General features: G+C 30.5%; 1 protein-coding gene across 4 annotated transcripts in view; it reads right to left on the reverse strand.

Moving 5' to 3' along the window:
• Positions 1–723: 723 nt before the first annotated feature.
• The window catches only part of LOC145259140 (sister chromatid cohesion protein PDS5 homolog B-like), a 246,488-nt gene continuing 225,019 nt past the window's right edge, over positions 724–22,192 (reverse strand). For 3 of the 4 annotated variants that reach the window (XM_080116835.1, XM_080116836.1, XM_080116837.1), the window contains exon 34: positions 1,590–1,853. In XM_080116835.1, the coding sequence (XP_079972961.1) occupies positions 1,821–1,853 (33 nt within the window). In that variant the 3' untranslated portion in view covers positions 1,590–1,820. Of the gene's footprint in view, positions 1,854–19,890; positions 19,945–22,192 lie in introns of all 4 variants that reach the window. The other variant, XM_080116838.1, reaches the window with a different exon arrangement.

The raw sequence follows: 22,192 nt of genomic DNA on the forward strand, positions 1-22,192 counted from the left end.
AAGCTCTTTCTATAGATATCAATATTGAAATATTTTAAGCTATTTCAATTTTTTCATGTGTATTGCTACTACAATGTATGGACTAAGTCAGTGCATGGATAGATCTGAAGCTTCCTTCTGGTTCACTGCAATTTGATTAAAAAAATGGGTGATTTTATCAATTTCGATAATAAAAATATGGGTGGGTGGAACCTTTGTTTATCTTCATTCAATCCCAGGCAATATCAGGTCTCTCTGTTAGTTCTTTATAAAAATAAAAGTACTTGATCAATTTACATAATTTTTGGAATATGATCTTTACATTTTATTATGAGTATGTACATCATAAAAAATTTTCTGTATTTTTTTTAAAAGGGAATTCTGAACAATCACCAAAAATTTTGATATAAAGGGTGTACGTAGGTCTGAAAAGAAAAAGACAAAAAGTGTTTGGATTAGGGTGGAGAAAGTTTTTTTATTTTTATGAATTTCTATTCGCATTGGGTTTTTAACTAAAATGACTGGAAACATTAAGATGGCAAAAGAGTTGGGTTTTTTTTTTTACTTAATTTTAAACAAAAATATTGGTTATTATTATTATTATTATTATGTAGAGAGGGGAAGGGGAGGAGGAGTTATGCAATAAGGAAAAGTGAACGAGATTTTTTTTTGTCTTTTTGTCTTGTTTTTTTTCTTGTCCTTTTTTTTTTTAAGAAATATGAAAATGAAAGAGCAACTTCTGTAAACACATAAAAAAAAGATTTAAGTGTCACTGTGTTTCTCAAATCTTTGTTTCCTTTTAATAGTCTGAATGATTGGATAAAAAAATATGTAAAGCTGTGTAATGATTGGTTGGAAAGAGTGTGTGTTTGTGTGTGCTTGGTTATATATGCGAGAGTGATCATCTCAGCAGATGCTTTTCTTTACTTACAGAATGAAGTTAGAAGATGGAAGTTTTTTCTTTTTTTATTTCCATTATTTATTTTTATCCAGTCACACATGGAACAATTGAGTAGGGATGAAATTAAAAAAAAAAAAAAAAAAAAAAAAAACGTTTTAAGATTATTCTGATTTTCTTCTCTTCATTTAAGTGACAATCAACATTTTTTTTTTTTTTTTTTTTTTTAATTTGTTTTTGTAAATGGCCGGTGACTTTTTTTTTTTTTTTTTTGAAAGCTTTTCTTTCAAAAAGCTTTTCCCATTTGTTAACTGCAGTTGCAATTTATCAAATGAACAATTCTTAGAAACTGATTCTTGGAAAAACTCAAGTCCTGTTTGGAATTTCTTGAACCAAATTTTCGTCCAGACATAAAAAAAAAAAAAAAAAAGTTCTTTTTGAATCAGTGATCTTTGAGTAATTTTCTTTGTGTTTTTTTTTCCAAACAAAATGAAATGAAATTTTTCGCACACAAAATTTGTCGGATTCTAATTAAATTTTCAAATATTATACAAAAGAATTTTCACATTCGATCATAGATACAGCTCAAAATTATGACAAAACTTTATTTTTTGCATATCAGTGCTTGTATATTATCTAGCCCTCTTTTTTATTTAATGGGTATGAAACAGTTTTTATTTATGGAAAGATTTGTTTTTGAAAGAGATGAAGAGAGAGAAATGGAGAGAGAGAGAAAGAGATGGAGATTGGGAACGAAATAACCTTTCTAGTTGGTCTGTAATTTGCATTATGGAAATTGCAACAAGTTTCTTTTGTGCTCTGGTGGATTTTGAAGAGGCACAGGTTGAATACCAGTGTTCTTAATGAGATAACTGAAATCTTGAATGCGACGAAGGTTTCGTGAACTCTCTGAATTAGCATCATGTCCAACAGATATATCTGATCATTTCTTTCTGTGGCGTGTTTTGCGACGGACCTATGTTCAAGAAGAAAGAAAAAAAAGTTAAAATAAAAGTATAAAAAAATATATTTATACATATAAAAGTATAAAAAAAAATATACTCATACATATAAAAGTAAGGAATTCCATTTAAAGGCTATGACAAAGCAGTCTTGTAGGAAAACATTGTTGGATATGAGATAATGTAAAAAGAATGAGGACAATGTTGAAAGAATTCAATGATTTTCAATTATAATTTATTTATCAACATAATGTGTTGAACCTGGATGGTTATGTGGTGTTAAGTTCTTTAAATTTTCAAGGTACACCTCATCTCCAGAAAGAAGAAAAAATATTTTTAAATATGTACAGCCACTAAGTGGAAGCCTGAAGCTGGAAATAGTAAGACAGCAATAGAGTAGACTCCCAGAGTCCCTTTAATTATTATAAATTTGTTGGTTGGCATTTGTTTGTTATTATTAAATTATTATTATTATAATATTATTACCAGTATTAATTATTTCACTTAGATGTAATTATAATTATGCATTTAATTATTTAGGTGTTTCTTAAGAATAGCAAAAACAAAAAAATTTAATTTTAATTCAAGCAATGTTATCTACTTAATTGCCATGCCAAAATCAGTGACATATTACTACATTATTACATAAAACATTTACTTTCATGATCCAGTGAGCCATCATCATTATGGATAGAGACATTGAATCTCTACAATTCCAGGTGAGCACTGTCTTAAGATTTCAATCCTACCCAAAGCCAGCCAAAGGATTAGTTGGCCAAAACATGGTGAAACAACAACACCTATGGAAGGCAGTAATTGCTGAAGATACAGTTGAAGATTCAGCATTCCTATCCTGTCGCAGTTAACAACCTGACAAAGGCCAGAGGATTAGTTGGCCGAAACATTAAAAAACAAAAACTATAAAAGATAAATAAAATATACAAATTACTCATCTCAAAAGAATTTCAATGATAAAATAATATAATATTGTTTTTAGTTGAAATACAATTTTTCAATTTTATTCTGAACAAGCACCATTATTTATTATGCCACTCTGCATCTTTGGTTTTGTAAGTAAGATCTAAGGGAAGTAACTAAAAATATCTTCTGTACTAAACAGAAAATCTCAATTCTGATTTATCATACTAAAAATGATACAATTTTACCAAGTGAAAGCAATAATCACTCACAGATATCAAGAGATATATAAAACAAATTCAAGCAAAACAATATGATTCAAACTGGCCATAAGAACTGGAACAAGAACTGTTTGTGTGTATGTGAGATGCATCAATGTCAGAGATTTAGGCATGGATAGAGTTTGGTTTGGTTTGGTTTGGTTTGGTTTGGTGTACTTCATATCAACACTCGTATATTTCTGAATTTTTTAGATGATTGATATTACATATTGGATTATTCAGACTACAATTTTCATTTTGAATGTTATTTTCACAACGTTTCCATCAATGTAACCTCGGACATTCTTCCCTGTCCCAAAATTCAAACTAGAATTGTCTAAGGATCTGTGGCATATTGGATGAAGTATTAGATAAAATCCAGTTATAAGTGATACTCTTCTGGAGGTCGAAGGTACAATCCTTGATACAAGTAATACTTAAAATACAATTGCGAGTTACTTAGGATTTCTATCTGATCATAGCCGATCGAACAAGAGTATGCTGCCCCTGTGAATTAAACAATGGGTTCTGTCTGAAATTCAATGCAAATTTCTGAGTTCGACAGAAAGATTCAAGAGTTTGATAAGATATCCCCTTAAGAAGGTTATATTGATTAGAACGTTGTGAAAATAACACTCAAGATGAGAACAGCTGTTTAAATAATCCAAATAATAATGAATTATCGATCATTTGTCAAAAATTGAGAAAAAAAACATTTTTTTAATCAAAATATTGTCCACGTGGATTTTAACTGATAATGATGATGATTCATGGTAAGTTAATTAGATTTATTGAAAATAGATTTTTTAAGAAAAATATCACATATATTGTCTTTAATTGTTTTTGTTCATCTTCTCTTTCACTGTTCCATCCAACCCCCAATCATGCATTTCATACATTCTTACTAAATCCGACATACTTATTTACCAGCAATGCTCTAAACAAATTACCATACAAAAAAGATTCTAACAATATCTTTATTTTCCAGTTGAGATTCATTTTAACTGTTTCTTCATTTGTCTAACCAAAGTTTTCAACCAAATCTGAAATTGTCTAAAACAATGGTACAGTAGAAAAAAAAAAAAAAAAATTAAAAACTTACTTTAGAAAATATTTTTGATTGATCCCTTACCCCAATAAATTTTCTCTAAATAGACACAATATTTATATTTTTAACAAATTAAGCTTTTAGTCATTGATACACACAAAAAAAGCATAAATAATTTCATGGTTATAAAGATGTTTTGAAGCATAAAAACGATGTTGTTGTTTATAATTAATATTTTATTTTTATATTTCAAGCAGTCCTTTGCTCTTGATCACAAAAAAAAAAAAAAGTGGAGGACGGCTTGAAATATAAAAATAAAATGTTAAATATAAAAAACAACGTTTTTATGCTTCATAAACTTCTCATAACGTTGAAATTACTATTCTAGAAGCATTATATATAATATACATATATGAGTAAAAATAAAATAAAAATACAAGCGATGGTTAACATTATGTTATTTGAGAAGGAAAACCGAGAATTAATAAAATAGTAATCAACGTTTCATCCCTGTTTCAGGGGACATCATCAGGATTTCGTAGGAAAAATGTAGAAGAAAAACGATTACAGACCACATGCGAGTGAAAAAGGAAAAAATCCTAAAGTCCTTCTCATTCTGGGCAGAGTCTATAAATGTGCGCATATTTATAGAATATGTATTTGTATTTTTGCATGCAAAATCCGATCCTGCATTTTGCTAATTCCTACCTTCTGATGAGAAGGAAAGTATTTCTTCGAAACTCCGCGGATTAAGGACTATCCACTTATTGTTTCCTTTTCAGATTAATTATGGTTTTAACGCTTTTTCAAAGTGTTTTTAACATGTTTTACTAACTATTTGCTCTTTATATTTCAACATTAATAAAACAATGCAAACCAAAAATCCCAATTTGCATAAGCTATCCACAAGAAACAGCCTCCACTGCTAACAATACAGAATAACAATACAGAGCATTACCTTGTTCCATAGCCGTTGTAACAAGGTTAATATCCTAACACTAATATATGGCGTCAAAAGGATTTAAATTCTTGCGATATTAACTGAATGTATATATTGCAAACTTAGAACTTATATAAGTTGACTTTCATTGCTAGAAAATATCAAAAGGTACTCATCTATATGAACCATGAAACACAAGCAAAGGAGACCAATAACCGTTCATAATGTAACTGATTTGAAGATTTCAAAAGAGAACAGTTTTTAAATTTATGCCTCCTACATTTCTGTCTGCCTGATACTTGCACATTCACACATTTTTTATCCCTCCCCCACATCTATGTGTATAAATACATTTTTTTTTTTTTTGACATGCTCCTCTCTTGGCACTACCAAAATCACAGCAATGTCAAGAGAGGAGTGTATTAGTTATTAACAATTTTACACAGGAATTCTGGTCAAGAATCATTTTCTTCTATTTGAAAAAAATAATATAATTTATATGTTTTTTCTAAAAAATAAAAAAATAAATAAAATAAATATAATCTTTTTTTGTTAATTTTTACTATTGAACAAGAGGAGGAACTGGAAATAAATTAAAAAATTGATAAGAATCAGATTTTTTTCTAATAGAGTAATATCTTTTTGGAAGAAATTACCCAATCAGAGTAAAACAACATCAAATATAAATCATTTTAAGAATATAAAAAATATTTAATACATGTACAAATAAATGTATTGTATTTAAAAACTATACATTACATATTACAGAGATGTACCAGTTTCACTTAAAATGGTTAGACCATTACCATTTAGAAAATGCCCCTACAACCCCTTCAAATTCTCAGTGACCCATAAAGTGAAAACTTTTATTATAAAAAATATTTTAATATTTACATGTATCTATGTTTCATGCTAACCAACATTCATCAGTGAGGCTATACATAACTGTTCTGCTAATTGCACAATTCAAGCCCTTCCTAGATTGAAGTCATCGTTTACTCTCATCCAACAATTATCATCATGGCCATCATAACAGATACTTGAAATATTCTTTTTAGCGTGCATATATAAGTCAAGATGGAAACTTTTTAATTTTCATTTTAACAGTGCTCACCCACGAAGGCAGTTTCAGACGTGTTTCATCATCTTTATGATTTATCAGAATGGATAGACATAGCTAGATTATATACAGTAGCACCTTGAGATACAGCATTAAAAATTAGTAACAAAATACAGTACAGTATATAATACACATGTATATAATCAAATGATATTATACACTGTAAGGCGAGACAAATACTGTAACCAGGGGCTGGAAAAACATTGTATTCCACATCGCAATCTGAAAAAACATTATCCTAGGACCAATGCATCCCGGTGTTCTACTGTCTAACAATGACCATATTTATTTTTTATATGTAGATTTGCATTTTATTTCACCACTTCAGAAAGTACCTCACCTCTGATACAATCCTCTACCTGTATGAGAGCTAGATACATCCTAAGACCGAGTACTACTATCATATCTGGGGAGGTGCCTTTTTCCTATCTTGACAGTTTACAAAATAGACTCCACAATCTAATAAGGAAGATAATCTTCTCATTCCTACAGCCTCTTTCACACAGAAAAGATGTTATTAGTGTCTGTCTATTGTTATTTTCATTGTATAGATTAGACTGACACTATAAAATATTTACAGCAAGAACATGTTCAGTTATAACCACAGCAAATAATTTTCCTTTCTCTCTCTCTCTCTTTTTATAAAAAGAAAAACAAATAAGATTTCAATGAACATCCCATCTGTAGCAAAAGCTAACCAACCAACTACAGCAGGATTAGCTTCAATTCTATTGTAAATAAATACTTGATAAGTCACCCTCTTGAATATTCAATTTCTCTCAAGCAAGCATGCTTATCTCCACCCATTGATTCTGTTCGTCTTGTGATAGTGATATATATCTGTTGTGAGACCAAAACTTACCTGCATTATAAACTTTTTCAGTATTATACACCGATGTGAGATAAGACTCTCAGGGTACATTATTGTAACATCATAGAATCAGCAGGAGTACTAGTAGTGTGCAGCATGTATGACTACCCATGTTGGACACCATTGGATAGTAAGCGCCGCTTTCCCTTTATCTTATTCTTGTAACTTTTCGGTTAATACATCTTTCTACACCTAATCCGTATTACGTTTTCCTTCCATAATCCTAACCTTGAGTCCACATTAGTGGCGACAAAAGTAATCGAGAAACACACTTCTGCCGAAACCCCAATGCCTGACCGGTTCCACATCAATAGTGACAAAAAAATTAAAGAATTTCAATGAAAGTTTCATCCTCACCACATCAGTAAGGACAGAGGACCCATTTAATCACACAACAATGTTGAACAAGAAATTAAGCTGGCATTACTACATCAATGATTACATACAAAAAAATATGCCGGTTACCAAAATGACGAACTAGTGATTTGACACCTACAGAATATTTAAGATTATTTAAAGTCTGTCCAAACAATATAACAGTCAATGAAAGTTTCTCTACGATAGCTTACACACACACACACACACACACAAAAAAAAGTTTGTTCACAAAACAAGCTGACACCTCAAGAGCTGAAGTCTAACTTTAAAAAACTTGTACATAAAATAATTCTTTCCTCAAATTTACTGAGGCAAGTTCTCTCCTTAAAAAAAAAAAAAAAATAAAAAAAAATAAATTTCAAGCATTAAAAAAAAAAAAAAAAAAATGCTTGGCATTTGTTTTTTGCTTCTGTCCCAAGAATAATTTTTCTTTTCTCTCCTCCCCACACTTCTAAAGAAAAACCTGGCTTACTTGTAAACACCTAGAGAAAAGGAAAAAAAGTTGCCTACAATTATAAAATTATAAAAATCCTTCGGCAAAGAACAGAAAAAAAGTTGCCTACAATTATAACATTATAAAAATCCCTCGGCAAAGAACAGAAAAAAAGTTGCCTACAATTATAAAAAATCTCTCAGCAAAGAACAGAAAAAAAAAACCCTGCTTACTTTAAAACACTATTGCAAAAACGAAAAACCAAAAAGACTGTTGGGCGGCCACCAAAAAATGATATTTTTTTTGTTAACAAAAAAAAATATATAATAAATGTGAAAATTTAAATGAATATATGAAAGTTAACGGAACCACGATATCTTGAAAAAGCTAAACCAGTAAGTAGTTCAGTTTAATTGTCTGTCCATTTCTTTTTTGTTTGCAAAAACAATTGTTTAAATTTTCTTGTGTGCCTTTACTTTGGTTCATGACTCTTCAATGCAGCATTAATTGCTGTCACTATTTTTGTTGTCTGTGCCTTGTTCATTCCCTTATTCTACATATAAAACCACAGTCATATATTTTCCTATCTAAATATGAAAGACTTTCAAAAATAATCATCCAAATACTAAAGGTCCATATGGATTAGCAACAAAAATCAGATGGAAGACAGGAAAATTGAAAGACACCAACAAAAATCAGATGGAAGACAGGAAAATTGAAAGACACCAACAAAAATCAGATGGAAGACAGGAAAATTGAAAGACACCAACAAAAATCAGATGAAAAACAGGAAAAATTGAAAGACAGCAACAAAAATCAGATGAAAAACAGGAAAAATTGAAAGACACCAACAAAAATCAGATGGAAGACAGGAAAATTGAAAGACACCAACAAAAATCAGATGAAAAACAGGAAAAATTGAAAAACAGCAACAAAAATCAGATGAAAAACAGGAAAAATTGAAAGACACCAATAAAAATCAGATGAAAAACAGGAAAAATTGAAAGACACCAACAAAAATCAGATGAAAAACAGGAAAAATTGAAAGACAGCAACTCTCAACAAAAATCAGAGAAAAGACAACAACAATTGTTTATGGAGTTACATTAACAACAAATAGAATTCCAACAACTTCCACTTCAGAAAAACTACAGCAAAAGCAACTTGAAGAATTACTTGTAAGTTCATTAAATCGCTCTAAAAACTCTGAAAAAGGCAATTTTTTCCTCAGAGTATAATCTATTATTCGATTGAAACGTTTAAATACATACCAGGGAACGATAAAACATTTGAGGCCTTTTACAGGCGTTATGAAGATATTTTCTATGTAGACTGAACAATGGCCCAGTGAAAAAAGAAGGTACATCTACTATTAAGAAAATTGAGAATTACCGAACATAATGGACTTCATTTTACCTAAGAAAACCACAGCCTTGCATTTTTCAAAAACTACTAAGCTCCTATTGAAACTTTTCAGGCCAAACACAACTTTGTTCCATCAACGTTGAAAATGCCTCAACCTAGCTAGTCAAGGACAACGAGAAAGATTTTCTAACATTTGCAGCATTGGTGAACAAGCTCTGTAATGATTTCAAACTAACCAAGCTGAATGCCGATGATTTCAAGTGCTTAATATTTGTACAAGGTCTGGAATCAACAGGAAGCATTGAAGCATTGAAGTCAGATGACAGGCACTGACCAAGCTTGAAAACGAACTTGGATCGACTCCCCAAAATTTGGCAGAGGACTGTCAAAGAGTAATTTCTGTTAAGTGTGATTCGAAAACAATCGAGTATTCGGGTGTTACTCAGATCAGAAAAATCAGAAGCAATTCAACCGTCTATTCCCCTCAAAAAATCAAAAGGGGAATTTCATGTTCTAAATTCCGCAATAAACAAAACACAAATTAGCAATACACATGGCCGTTAAAACGCTTTGAATAATCACAGATTTCAAGGGGTTTCTGCTAAAATAGTCATATTTTAAAAACCAAAGCACTTTAAGTCTTCAAAATACCACCGTTTTGTTCAGAAATGAATATACTTTCAAATGAATTAGTAAATAATAACATACATTATATATTTTTAGAGTTTTAAGCAAATAAAGTGATAAAAATGTGAACATCATAAAACGGCATTTTCGGTAAGATTTTGAGCTCCACACTAAACAAACTTCCTCTGTGAGCTCATATAACCGTAAAAAAAAAAAAAAAAAAAAGCATAAAAAACGTTTAAAGAAAGTGAACGTGATTAATCTCCTATAAAAAAATAAATTGGTCAACTGTCCTAAAATGTTAGGATCGTCTTGAAATGGTGAATTATTTTACATTTATGTGAAACCAACCCTCACTATAAATTCTAAAATTATTTTTGTTTTGTTTCTATCAAGTCTTCAGGATGTTCACACATAATTTTCCTTAGCCCTATCATTAACCCAAAGTCAGAGTGGCAACCTTCTTACCTTCTCATAATTGCACAAAGACCCTCTTAAAACCACGCATAATCACCTTTTAGAAAACAAACAAACAAAAAAACACCCTGGATTTATCTGTCATAGGAAAAGGGGGAAGGGGTAATTGCCCTAAAACGCTCGAATGATTCAAAATGGGAAATCATTTTACATTAAATTCTAAAATAATTTTTGTTTATCTTTTAAAGTTTTTCAAGTTGTTCACATGCAATTGTCTATAAGGGTAGAATCACATGTTTTGGAGAGGTGGTCAGATGGGGGAGGGGTAGCAGAAGGTATTAATCTACAATAATACCAAAGAAATATTGCAATATATTCATTTTTAACCAATCCTAGATTTCGATTTCAGTTTTTGGCACATAAAATTCATTACAACTAAACTTTGAGTTCTTTAAATTCTTTTCTTTTAATGAATACTTGGCATTTTTAAGCAATCGCAGCATATTTATGTGCATTTACTGCAGATTATTTGGAAATCATTCATTTTTGGAGATTTTCAATAACATATTCAGATTCCTTGCACAAAAATACACTTATATGGCAAATTTCATTGCTTAGTCTTGTGTTTTAACAAAGATATAGCATTTTTACTGAAAAAGTAGTGCAAAAAATGTGACAAAATGCATATGGTCTTAAAGAGGGGAAAATATCCAAACAAGCAAGGCATAAAAATAGTCATAACTTTCTTGATTTTAATTGGATTTAAAAAATTTAAAAAGATTCTTTCTTAGCTTATCAAGCTCTTTATATATATATATATATATATATATATATATATATATATATATATATATATACCAATATTGAAATATTTTAAGCCATTTAAAATTTTTAATGTGTATTGCTACACAAATAGGTTAAAAGAAACCGCCTGGACCATGTTATCATTGTGGTAAATGACATTGGACAAAATTCTCTCCAGTCAAGAAGAAAACATTGCAAAAATTGCAATAAAAGTGGTCATAACTTAACTCAGTGCTGGTATGCCAACAAAATGAGGAAACCCCAAAATAAACTTAGACAAGCTCAATCAGACAACATAGTCGGTAGGAATTTAAGAAAATATGTGACTGTTGATATTTTCAATAATTTGATAAAATTCCAGCTTGACTTGGGTTCTGATCTTTCAACCATCAACTGGCGTAGTTGGCAACAATTAAACAAGCCAACCGTTTTAAAGAGAGATAAAACAAAAATCTGTAACTGGCAAAAATATTAACATCTTAGGTGGAGTAATGTTTACAGTAACATTAAATGGAGTTAACAAAAAATTTGTAAGTCTACGGACTAAAAACTTTGGATAACTTGTTCACAACAGATTGGATAGAAAGATTCAAACTATGAGATTGCCCAATGAGTACCTTTGTCGCAAAATAGGAAGTACAGTGTCCAATTCGGTAAACCTCAAAAAGGAACTTAAACAACAATTTCTCCAGATTTTTTCTGGCAGCCTTGGACTTAGCTCCAGGTGAAGGACGGTACACAACTTGAATTCAAGAAGAAATGGAATGTCCCTTTTGCTTCTCTAGAGCAGATCAACAAAGAATTAGATGGATTGTAACAAATGGGCAGCACCTACGGTCCAGGTAAAAGAGAAGTCCAACCAAATATGAATATGTGCAGATTTTTCAACAGGATTAAACAATGCCTTGCAGGCTCATCATTATCCTATCCCAAGCCCTGAAAAAGTTTTCAACAAACTAAATGGTGGAAAAATCTTCTCCAAAATTGACCTCTCAGACACATACCTTCAGATGGAGGTGGATGAAGAAAATTTCAAATTGCTCTGCCTAAGCACTCATGTACAAATACAACAAACTAGCTTTTGGGGTCAAGGTTGTTCCTGCAATTTTCTAGCCGGTTATAGATACCATGCTGGGTGACCTTGACTATGCAACAGCCTATTTGGATGATATAGTGGTGACCAGTAAAACTACAGCAGATTACAGGAAATCAAATACTTAAATCACATAATAAAGAGAGACGGCCGTTGGTTGGATCCAGAGTGACCGTCTTGTCTGCCATTTTTAAAACAATTTAAATAAAAAATAAAGGAAGATAACTTAATAATTCAAACTTGTGAGATTTATGTTGTAATACTTACAATTCCAATCTCTTAAAATGATTTCCTAACATACAGATAATACAGATTTATACCCATGATGAAACAAACATACCATATTCCAAAACGTACCATATTCCAAAACATACCATATTCCAAAACGTACATAAGTCGACCAAGTAGTTCTATTTTTATGCTAGAAAATCATTTTAAGTGATTGGAATTTAAGGTATTACAACATAAATCTTGCAAGTTTGAATTATTAAATTATCTTCTTTTTTGTTATTTTGTTTTTAATGTTAGGAGAATTCTAGACAAGAACCAAGGATTGTCTCATGATTATACTGGTGTGTGTGTTCTATTTTTGTTTTACAACTAAAGTGAAATGCCCCCCAAAATATCATCAATGATCTTTAAATACACACGTTTTTAAATTGTAAATAGGCAAACTAATATAGTTATATGTTAGGACCCTAGGCTGGTAGGTAGAGATTATATCAACTAGTATGAATTTTGAGAGTGTTGCATTAAGTGCACATTGGGACAGCCTGGTGTTGAAGAAATTTTTGGTCTCTCCCTGTGTGAACAAACTCCTCTTTCTAATAAAACCTTTTAAAACTGCTAAGAAGTCTCATTGTGTTTCCATGCATGAATTTTATTTGCCTCAGGCGAAACATCCCATCACAACCACTAGCCGACGTAAGAAATGGGCACATGGAACAATCAATAATCAAAGGATGAAGACCAGAAACATGTATGTACACAAAGGCCTTTTTAATTGATTTTTTGACCACTAACTGGTGATAACCAACAAATACGTGTGTTGAAAATGCACAAGTACACGCATGTCAAACGACCATGTGCTCCCATGTGTTATCTTTTGTGACACTTCATGTAAAACTTATTTTTTTGATAATTGTTATTTTTTAATAATTGTTATGAAAATGCAAAAAAAAAAAAAAATTTAAAAAAAAAATCAATAATCAATAAATACATGTGTTTAAATCATAAAAAGACAAACTAACATGGTGTACTAATAAAAGCTGACAAGTACGACAAATAAAACAGAACATAAACACTTTATTAACCAACAAGAAGCAAATATACATTTATATATATAAAAGGCAAAATGTGTGTGACCATTTTGTGTATGTCTTGCCAAGGCTTCTTTCGCACGCGCTCCCGGGTTCGTTACGATCGCTTAGAACTGTTTATATAGGTCCTAGATAATAATATCTAGGATTTAGGAAGGCGCGACTTTTACAAAATTATTGCTATTTTGGCTTCTCGCGTGTTGATTGGGCTTTTTTGTGTAAAAAGCGAAACTAATTCAAAGTTAACAATGAACAACGTTCTCGGTATCGCGCCGGAAACGTCCAGAAGCAATCAGCTTTGATCAATGTGGGGACAAAATCCTCTTATATCAGACAATTGCTAATCAGTCTGGAAAATGGGGAGCTGGTTTCCCCCTCCCCAACATCTGTTGGGGAAAAAACCAGTCAAAGTTGGGTAAACAAACCCAAGTTAACTGTTCTATTTGACCTCAATAATTAGGTCAAATAGAAGCAGCAGAGTTAACTTTTATTGCTGCCACCTGTCAATAGTTAAATAAATAAATTCAAACGTGTTCCTTTGTATGTCGCGGTGGCCCAGTGGTTAGCGTCGCACGTTTTTTGTTTTTTTTAAACACTTTAATTTCCAACTTTGCCTCAAGGGTTCAATCCTCATACTCACCTACCAAAACCTTTTTTGTTTATTTTAACCCCCCCCCCTTCCCCGGGAGCTTGGATTTACCCAAAACCATACACATCTCAAAACACCCGGGCATCGCCGGGTACCCCCCACTAGTTGACAATTAAAAGGGAGAAGAACTGAAGGGGGGGGGGATAAATGGTTAACAGCTAGAAATCAGAGTTGAACATGGTTTTAAAATCCTTTATTAATAAAAAATTTGTTCTAGCTATTTCCATTTCAAAAATTTAATAGAAATCATGGTTCTTGTTCAGAATTCCCCCTATATTAAAAACAAAAATAAAGAATAATCTGTATGATGTATGTACCTGTTACTAAACAAACATATCATATTTCAAAAATCATGTAAATTTATAAAGTAGTTTTATTTTTATTAAGAAAATCATTTTTAAGTGATTAATGGGAATTTGTAGACATCATACAAAGAATCTCGCAAGTTTGAATTATCAAGTTATCTTCCTTGTTTCCTGAAATTATTTATAAGATGCTGAGGTAAGATAGTCGCTCTTCTCTTACTCATAATATTTAATTTTCTTAGTTAAAAATAAGATTACTTGATCAATTTGTGATTTTTGGAATATGATATTTTTGTTACATCACGAGTACAAACATCATTGATTTTTCTGTATTTTTGTTTTTTTAATATAGATAGAATTTTTTTAATATAGGTAGAATTATGAACAAAAACCAAAATCATTCTATTGGTCAATTTTTCCCTACAACAATGAATAAGCAGATCAAGGAAATCTTACACAAATTCATGTTTAAAAAATGCTGGGCGACTAAAAGGCCTTCCCAGCAACAAACATGCTCGACATTCATGGTGGAGTGAAATAATTAAATTTAGATTTTAACTATGGACACTTCAAAGAACTTTTCTGCAATTGATCATCCACCATTCAAGATGAGACCAGTCGTCCAAATAATACAAATTATCAGTCTTCGTCTCAAAAATTGAGAAATATGATTGAATATTAATTGAAATCAAAAATACCCAAATTTAAGAATTTTATTCCAAAATTCAATTTACAAGAATTCATTTTGTTTTCTTTATAAACAAATCAACCATTCTAATATTTTTAATAGTAAAAAAAAAAAATGAATGAATTAGGACAGGTAGGATTTTAGATGCCATACACAACTTGCAACTCCTGTGATTTGGCCATGTACAGCTTGCCACCTTCTGTATCCACTTAATAACGCACATGGAAACCCCAAGCTTGAGTGTGCATATAAGACCAAGTAAGACCTGCCTTGAGTGCATACAACATGAATGGTATCATCCTTTGGATTGGGGTGCATGAAAAGCAAAAGTGTTATCCACCTCGGAACACTTGAATCGGTAATACCTAATATGGTATTAGTCCTGGGTGAGCTATGCCAACTTCCTCTGAAGGAGGAAGTTTGCAGGGAATATGAAATTCACAAGCGGTGCCCAACTGCATGTATATCATGGTCATGGGAAGATGACATCCAGCACCTAGCTATCGCAAATGGTCACCCACCTGGTGCTGACCACGCTCCACATCGCTCAACTTTGATGATCTAACAAGAACTGGGGTTTCAAAGCAATCATGCAACAGCACTTTAAATCAAAACGATGATGAAAAACGTTGTTTGAAGCAAGTAGAAAAAATAAACTTCTCGTACAGAATCAAAACCATATACAACAAGAAACCAAAGTTCCGGTGTTGTATATTCAGTGTTTGGGCAGTATAATTCAATTTTAAATGAATGCATTTTAGATAAAAACATTATTACGTACTTATGTGTGATGTTGAAATTAGTAAAATTCCAAAATTCGATTCGAAAAATAATTACAAGTAAAAATATAATTAATCAAATTATACAGTTTTAGCGTAATTGTTGTTAATGAAGACTTCTTAAAATCCAGGGAGGTAACTAATAGTTTTTGATTTTAACAAAATATTAAAATCCAGGGAGGTAACTAATAGTTTTTGATTTTAACAAAATATTAAAATCCAGGGAGGTAACTAATAGTTTTTGATTTTAACAAAATATTAAAATCCAGGGAGGTAACTAATAGTTTTTGATTTTAACAAAATATTAAAATCCAGGGAGGTAACTAATAGTTTTTGATTTTAACAAAATATTAAAATCCAGGGAGGTAACTAATAGTTTTTGATTTTAACAAAATATTAAAATCCAGGGAGGTAACTAATAGTTTTTGATTTTAACAAAATATTAAAATCCAGGGAGGTAACTAATAGTTTTTGATTTTAACAAAATATTAAAATCCGCTAAATCATGATTTTTTTTTGTTATAGCAGATCTAAACAATCATTTTCCATAATTTTTGGAATTTCTAATTTCGACATGACACATAAATATGTAATATGCATTTTAGGTAAAACAATAATAATAAAAAAAAAACAATTACGTACTTACATATGTCGAAATTCCAAAAATTGTAAAAATGATTGACTAAAAGATTTGCTAAAACTATTTCATAAAATTTTTTTTTAGATATTAGTGATCCGTCATTTCCTATTTTGAAATGGCCTGTTTTTAATAGTTTGTCAAAAACAGACTACAGTTACCTCCTCTGGATTTTAAGAGCACTATATTAACAATTACGATAAAACTACAATTACGTTAAATTTTATTTTTACCTGTAATCATTTTTCTACTTTATCATTTTTATCAATTTTTGGAATTTTATACTTATTTTGAGATGACACATAAAAGTATGTAATAATGTTTTTACTTAAAATGCAATTTTTTAAAATTGAAATTATACTGCACAAGCACCATATATTTATAATCTACACACAAAAAAGCAGCAGCAGGAAAAAAAGCAGCAGACGACTATTACTACTCTATAAAAAGGCAAACTGATCATTTATGTTTACATGTACAAAAAAACATATCAATTCTCAAAGAATGAGAGTTCATATAGAAACGTTTTAATTTGAATAAAATACGCATCAAGTGCGCTTGAGAGCCAAATACAACGTAATATTAGGAAAATAAACATTTTACTTGTTTACAAATCATTTTATTTAAAAATAAAGAGTTTTACGAGGCAAAGAACACAACTGAATAGAATAGTAGAGGATGACAAGAAAGCGACAAAAAGACTAATTCAATTTAGCAACAGAGATGGGGGTGCTTGTCTAGAATTCCTCCTATAGTAAATAAAAACCAAAAATAAAGGAAAATCTGTATGAAGTACATGGCCACAACAAAACGAAAATATATTCCAAAAATCACATAAATTGATCAAATAGTTTTATTTTTAGAAAGAAAATAATTTTTAAGTGATTAATGGGAATTCATAGGCATTACAACATAAATCTAGTATGAGTTATTGTTGAGTTATCTCCCTTCATTTTCTGATATGTTTTTGAAAATGGTGAGTGAGAGTCACTCTTCAGATACTCATAAAATTTGATTTTCTTTGATAAAAATAAAACTATTTGATTAATTTTGATGATCTTTTAGAATATGATATTTTCCTTTCATCAGAAGTACATATGCCATAGAGATTTTATTTTTGTATTTTAATATAGGGGAATTCTGGACAAGAATCAGAAAAGATAAATAGAATAAAATTTACAAGTTGATATTCAATACAATGAAATAAAAGATTATTTTGTTTAGTGTAATATTAGCCTTTGGGAAACCAATTGTGAGGTTAACTGCAAATTAGAGGGAGGGAATAGCATAAGGGATAGCGAAATAAAATCAACCAGCTGGACAAGCAAGCAACTAAACAGTGCAACCTTTGACTAAAGTAAATGAACAAAAAATAAAGGCATTGAAAGTGACAGGAAAATTTTTCTTTTTTTCTTATGAAGCAATTAATGGAATATGATCTACATAATTATATTTTTCTAGGAGATTCTTTATTTTAAATAAATATATTTCTATGAAGCTATTTTGTCAGATTTTCAAAATCAGACCCAAATGATCTTTAAGTTTAAAAGCAAATTTTCTGAATAGTTAATTTATATTTGAGTTCCCTTTTATATATAAAAAAAGAAAAATCTGTATGATGCATGTACCCATGATGTAACAAAAATATGTAAACTGATCAAGTAGTTTAATTTTTAAATAAAAAATTCAAATTTTATGAGTAATCAAAGAGTGACTGTCTTGTCTGCCATTTTGATAACAATCTAGAAAAAAAAAACTCAATTATTCAAACTTGCTAGATTAGTGGTTTAATGCCTACAAATTACCATTAATTGCTTAAACATGATTTTCATTATAAAAATAAAACTACTTGATCAATTTATGTAATTTTTAGAATATCGTTTTGTCACGGTTTGTACATCATAGACTTTTCATTATGGATGGAATTCTGGACAAGAACCAATATTTATTATTATTGTTGTGATACTGCCAACAATATAAATAATATATATAGGTTATTCACTCTATAATCTCTATTTTCAACATCGTTAACAGCATGACATTCACCAGAATAACAAGTATGCACTAACACACTGAGGTACAGTTTAATTTTAAAATTACTTAGTAAAGTCCAAATAATTATGCTTGTGCAGTATAACAGAATTTCAACAAATGCATGTCTATTACGTGTCATGTTTAAATTAGTATAAATTCCAAAAAAAGCTAGAATAAAAATAATTACAAGTAAAAATGGAATTTATGAAATTATCTATATATTAATACTGTAGTACCTTTAACGTATGCACGTGCATCACAGTTTTCAGATTATAAATTATTCAATTGGGAGATTCTATTAAAAAGCAAGATAGGTGATAACATACTATGAACATTAAATTATCAATATATAGATATGCTAATTTAATGTTCATAGCATGTTATCACCTTCTAACATCCTTTTTAATAAATAGGATCTCCCGATCACAGAGGACCCAATGCAAAAAAAAAAAGATGATATATTGATGTCGTTGGGTTTCCGTCTGTGCCGGGTGTCCATACAATGGAAATATGTCACAAACCTCTTTAAGGATATAAAGATAAACCGTAATACTGACACTACATTAACCAGATTACTTAGATAAATACCTTTACAGTTTTAACAAAATGGCTACAATAATATCGCAGAGTCTCCATTCACACTGAATGTCCACAGAATACCCAGCAGCAATATATTACAGATGAAAGACGCCGCTGTGAAATTTCCATAGGTCCCGCTAGTCAAATTGTATTGTATGCTTTAATGTGGAAGAGTTGTATGACTAATTATGCTTGACAAACTGACTTATCTTCCTTGCTTTCCTTGACATCTGCCATTGAAAATACAGAAAATGTCCAACCGTTAATGTCTGATTTTTTGTGAAAAATAGATATCGCACATCTACAGAATCATTTTTCATAAGTTTTGGAATTTATACTAATTTCAACATGACAAGTGCGTACACAATGGTGATTTTATTTGAAATATATTTGTTCGAAATTCCATTCTATTACACAAGTACCAAAGCAATTTATATTATGCAATATTTTTACCAAGATAATTATATTAATAATCATCAAGAGAAATAACTTTTCAAATAAAACTTAAAAATATTAACGATAGAATTCATGCCATTTATTTTCTGTTCAGCCCATTTGACAACACCACCAGATTTTCTAAATCAAAACTTTGTCTGAACATGCATTAATAACCAATGAAAAGCTTGATCCTATCAACATGTAATAAAATCTCCATCAGATCAAATAAACATAAACCCTTTTCTGGTCAAGTTGCGCCTTTTTTTGTCGGCCATTTTTGTTATACAAAAAGCTCAACCTTTCAAGATTTGAAAGACAACACAAAGAAATATTAAAAATAGATTTTTACCAATTGTCGCTCCAATGGAATATCCATGAAAGAGTGATTCGCCACACTCTAAGGCTAGAAACAAAGGATTATCTTTTATAATAGTTCAGAACTGATAAGTAAAAGTAGATACACGACAGGGAGAGATAGAGTTTGTATCAACTGGGAGGGTAGAAAGGCTAGGATGAAGGACATTTAAGAGATTTGTTTTTTTTTTAATTTATTTTTTTATTTTTTTGCATTATTTGGATTGTTTGGGCTACTGTTCTCATTTTGACTGTTATTTTCACAACGTTTTGGTCGACATAACTTCAGACCTTCCTGTGGTGTATCTTGTTGAATTTGAAAATCTTTCTGTCAACCTCAAGGAATCTGCACGGAATTTTCAAACTTGAGAAATTGACAAAATACACAAAGAATGTCGGAGGTTACATTGACTGAAACGTTGTGAAAATAACTCTCAAGATGAGAACAGTAGAATCCAAATAATACGAATAACCAATCTTCATTTAAAAATTCAGAAATGAGATTTATTTTTATCCTTTACACAAAAAAAAAAAAAAAAAAAATTTTTTTTTTTTAAAATAATGAATGACAAATAGATCAATCAATTTATTTTACTGAAAAAACAAAAATAAAAAACAAAAAAAAAACACAAAAATTTTAACAAAAAAAAGCACTTGAAAATGCAAAACAACAACTACAAAACAAACTTGTTCTATTTTTTAATTCTTTTCAAATTGACATATAATCTATCCTGTTTTGAGATCAATTAGTGATTATGTGACAACTTGAAAAGTTTATTAAAAAATCCTTACCAAGAGATCTGTTCATAATTTATAATATAAAAGGGTAGTGTTTGTGTATCAAACTAAAATTTCAAAAATACACAAACAAGCCTTACAAAGTTGGTATTTTTAAATCAGTGTAACACTGGAAAAATAATAGGTCAAATAGCCATTTGTATCATTGAATGTTATCAAGACTTTAACGCCATTAACACTAAATTAGCATTTCCTATTTAGTTTTTTTTTTTATCCTGGGTAATATTGGGTAGCCTTACTAGTCTATAATATAAAGGGCAGTTGTCTATGTATGTTTCTATGTCTGGCTAAAGTAAAAATGACAAAAATGCTCACAAAGGTGATATTTCCTTGATTAGCATTTATCGATTTTGTTGAATATAGAGGATGGGGTGATTTTCCAGTGAGACCACATACAAACTAAAGACAAATACCTGATATTTTTTTAATCAACGAGTTAGTTCCCTCATTCCTCAAGGAATCTATAAAACCGAGTCGTGTGTGCGTGTGTGTTCATAAAAAGGAATGGGTTGGGCAGAGGAAAAAGGGGAAACTGGGGGAAGATAGAGACAGATAAACAGGTAAAATATGTTACACTTTTGCCCCAGGTAATGTCAGGTAGCCCTGCTACTACTACTTAAAGTAAAGATTGACACCTATGTGTGTGTGTGTGTGTATATATATATATATATATATATATATATATATATATATATATATATATATATATAAACCAGTCTATTTGGCATAATGGCAACAATGTTTGTGAATGTATCAAGAGAGTCTAGTCACTTAAAAAAAAAAAGGTACTTTATGTTCCCTTGCTAAACACACAGCATTAAGCATTATAAAGTAAGGATCAAGGGCAAGTGGAGTAATCTTGAGAATGGAGTAATGCCTTCTTCTATATTTCGGTGCAGCACTTAATAAAAAAAAGCCTTCAGGTGGTCGTTGACTACAGTCGGCTACTTAACTATATATATATATATATATATATATATATATATATATATATATATATAAATAAATATAAAAGCGAAAATGTGTGTATGTATGATCGCTTTTTGTGTATGCCCAAGAAAGACTTTTTTCAGAGAAGCGGTCGGTCGGTTCGCAACTTCTTAAAACTTTTTATATCACATATAAATCGTAATATCTCCGAGTTAACAACAGAGCTCGCCTGTCTATTTAATTTGCTCGACTTTGGGAAGATAAATATTCAACATTTGTCGCTCGCCGCATGCGGATTAGGCTTTTTTCCTATAATAAAAGCAACACTAATTCTGACGGTATTTTTCCGGTGGTGATCGCTGGAAATGTCCGAAAGCAATCAGCTTTGATCAATGTGGATATATTTTCCTTATATCAAACAATTGCTATTCAATTTGGATAAAGGGAGCTGCCCCCCCTCCACCAACCAACATCTTGGGAAAATAAAAATAAAAAGCATTCCCCACAGTAAATGAAATACTACCCCGCAGTCAAAGTTGACCCCATTAAGTCATTAAAACGTGCACCTG

Source organism: Euprymna scolopes, chromosome 34 (assembly GCF_053919585.1).
Source record: "Euprymna scolopes isolate OS-2025 chromosome 34, ASM5391958v1, whole genome shotgun sequence".
In the NCBI taxonomy this organism is placed as follows: Eukaryota; Metazoa; Mollusca; class Cephalopoda; order Sepiida; family Sepiolidae; genus Euprymna; species Euprymna scolopes.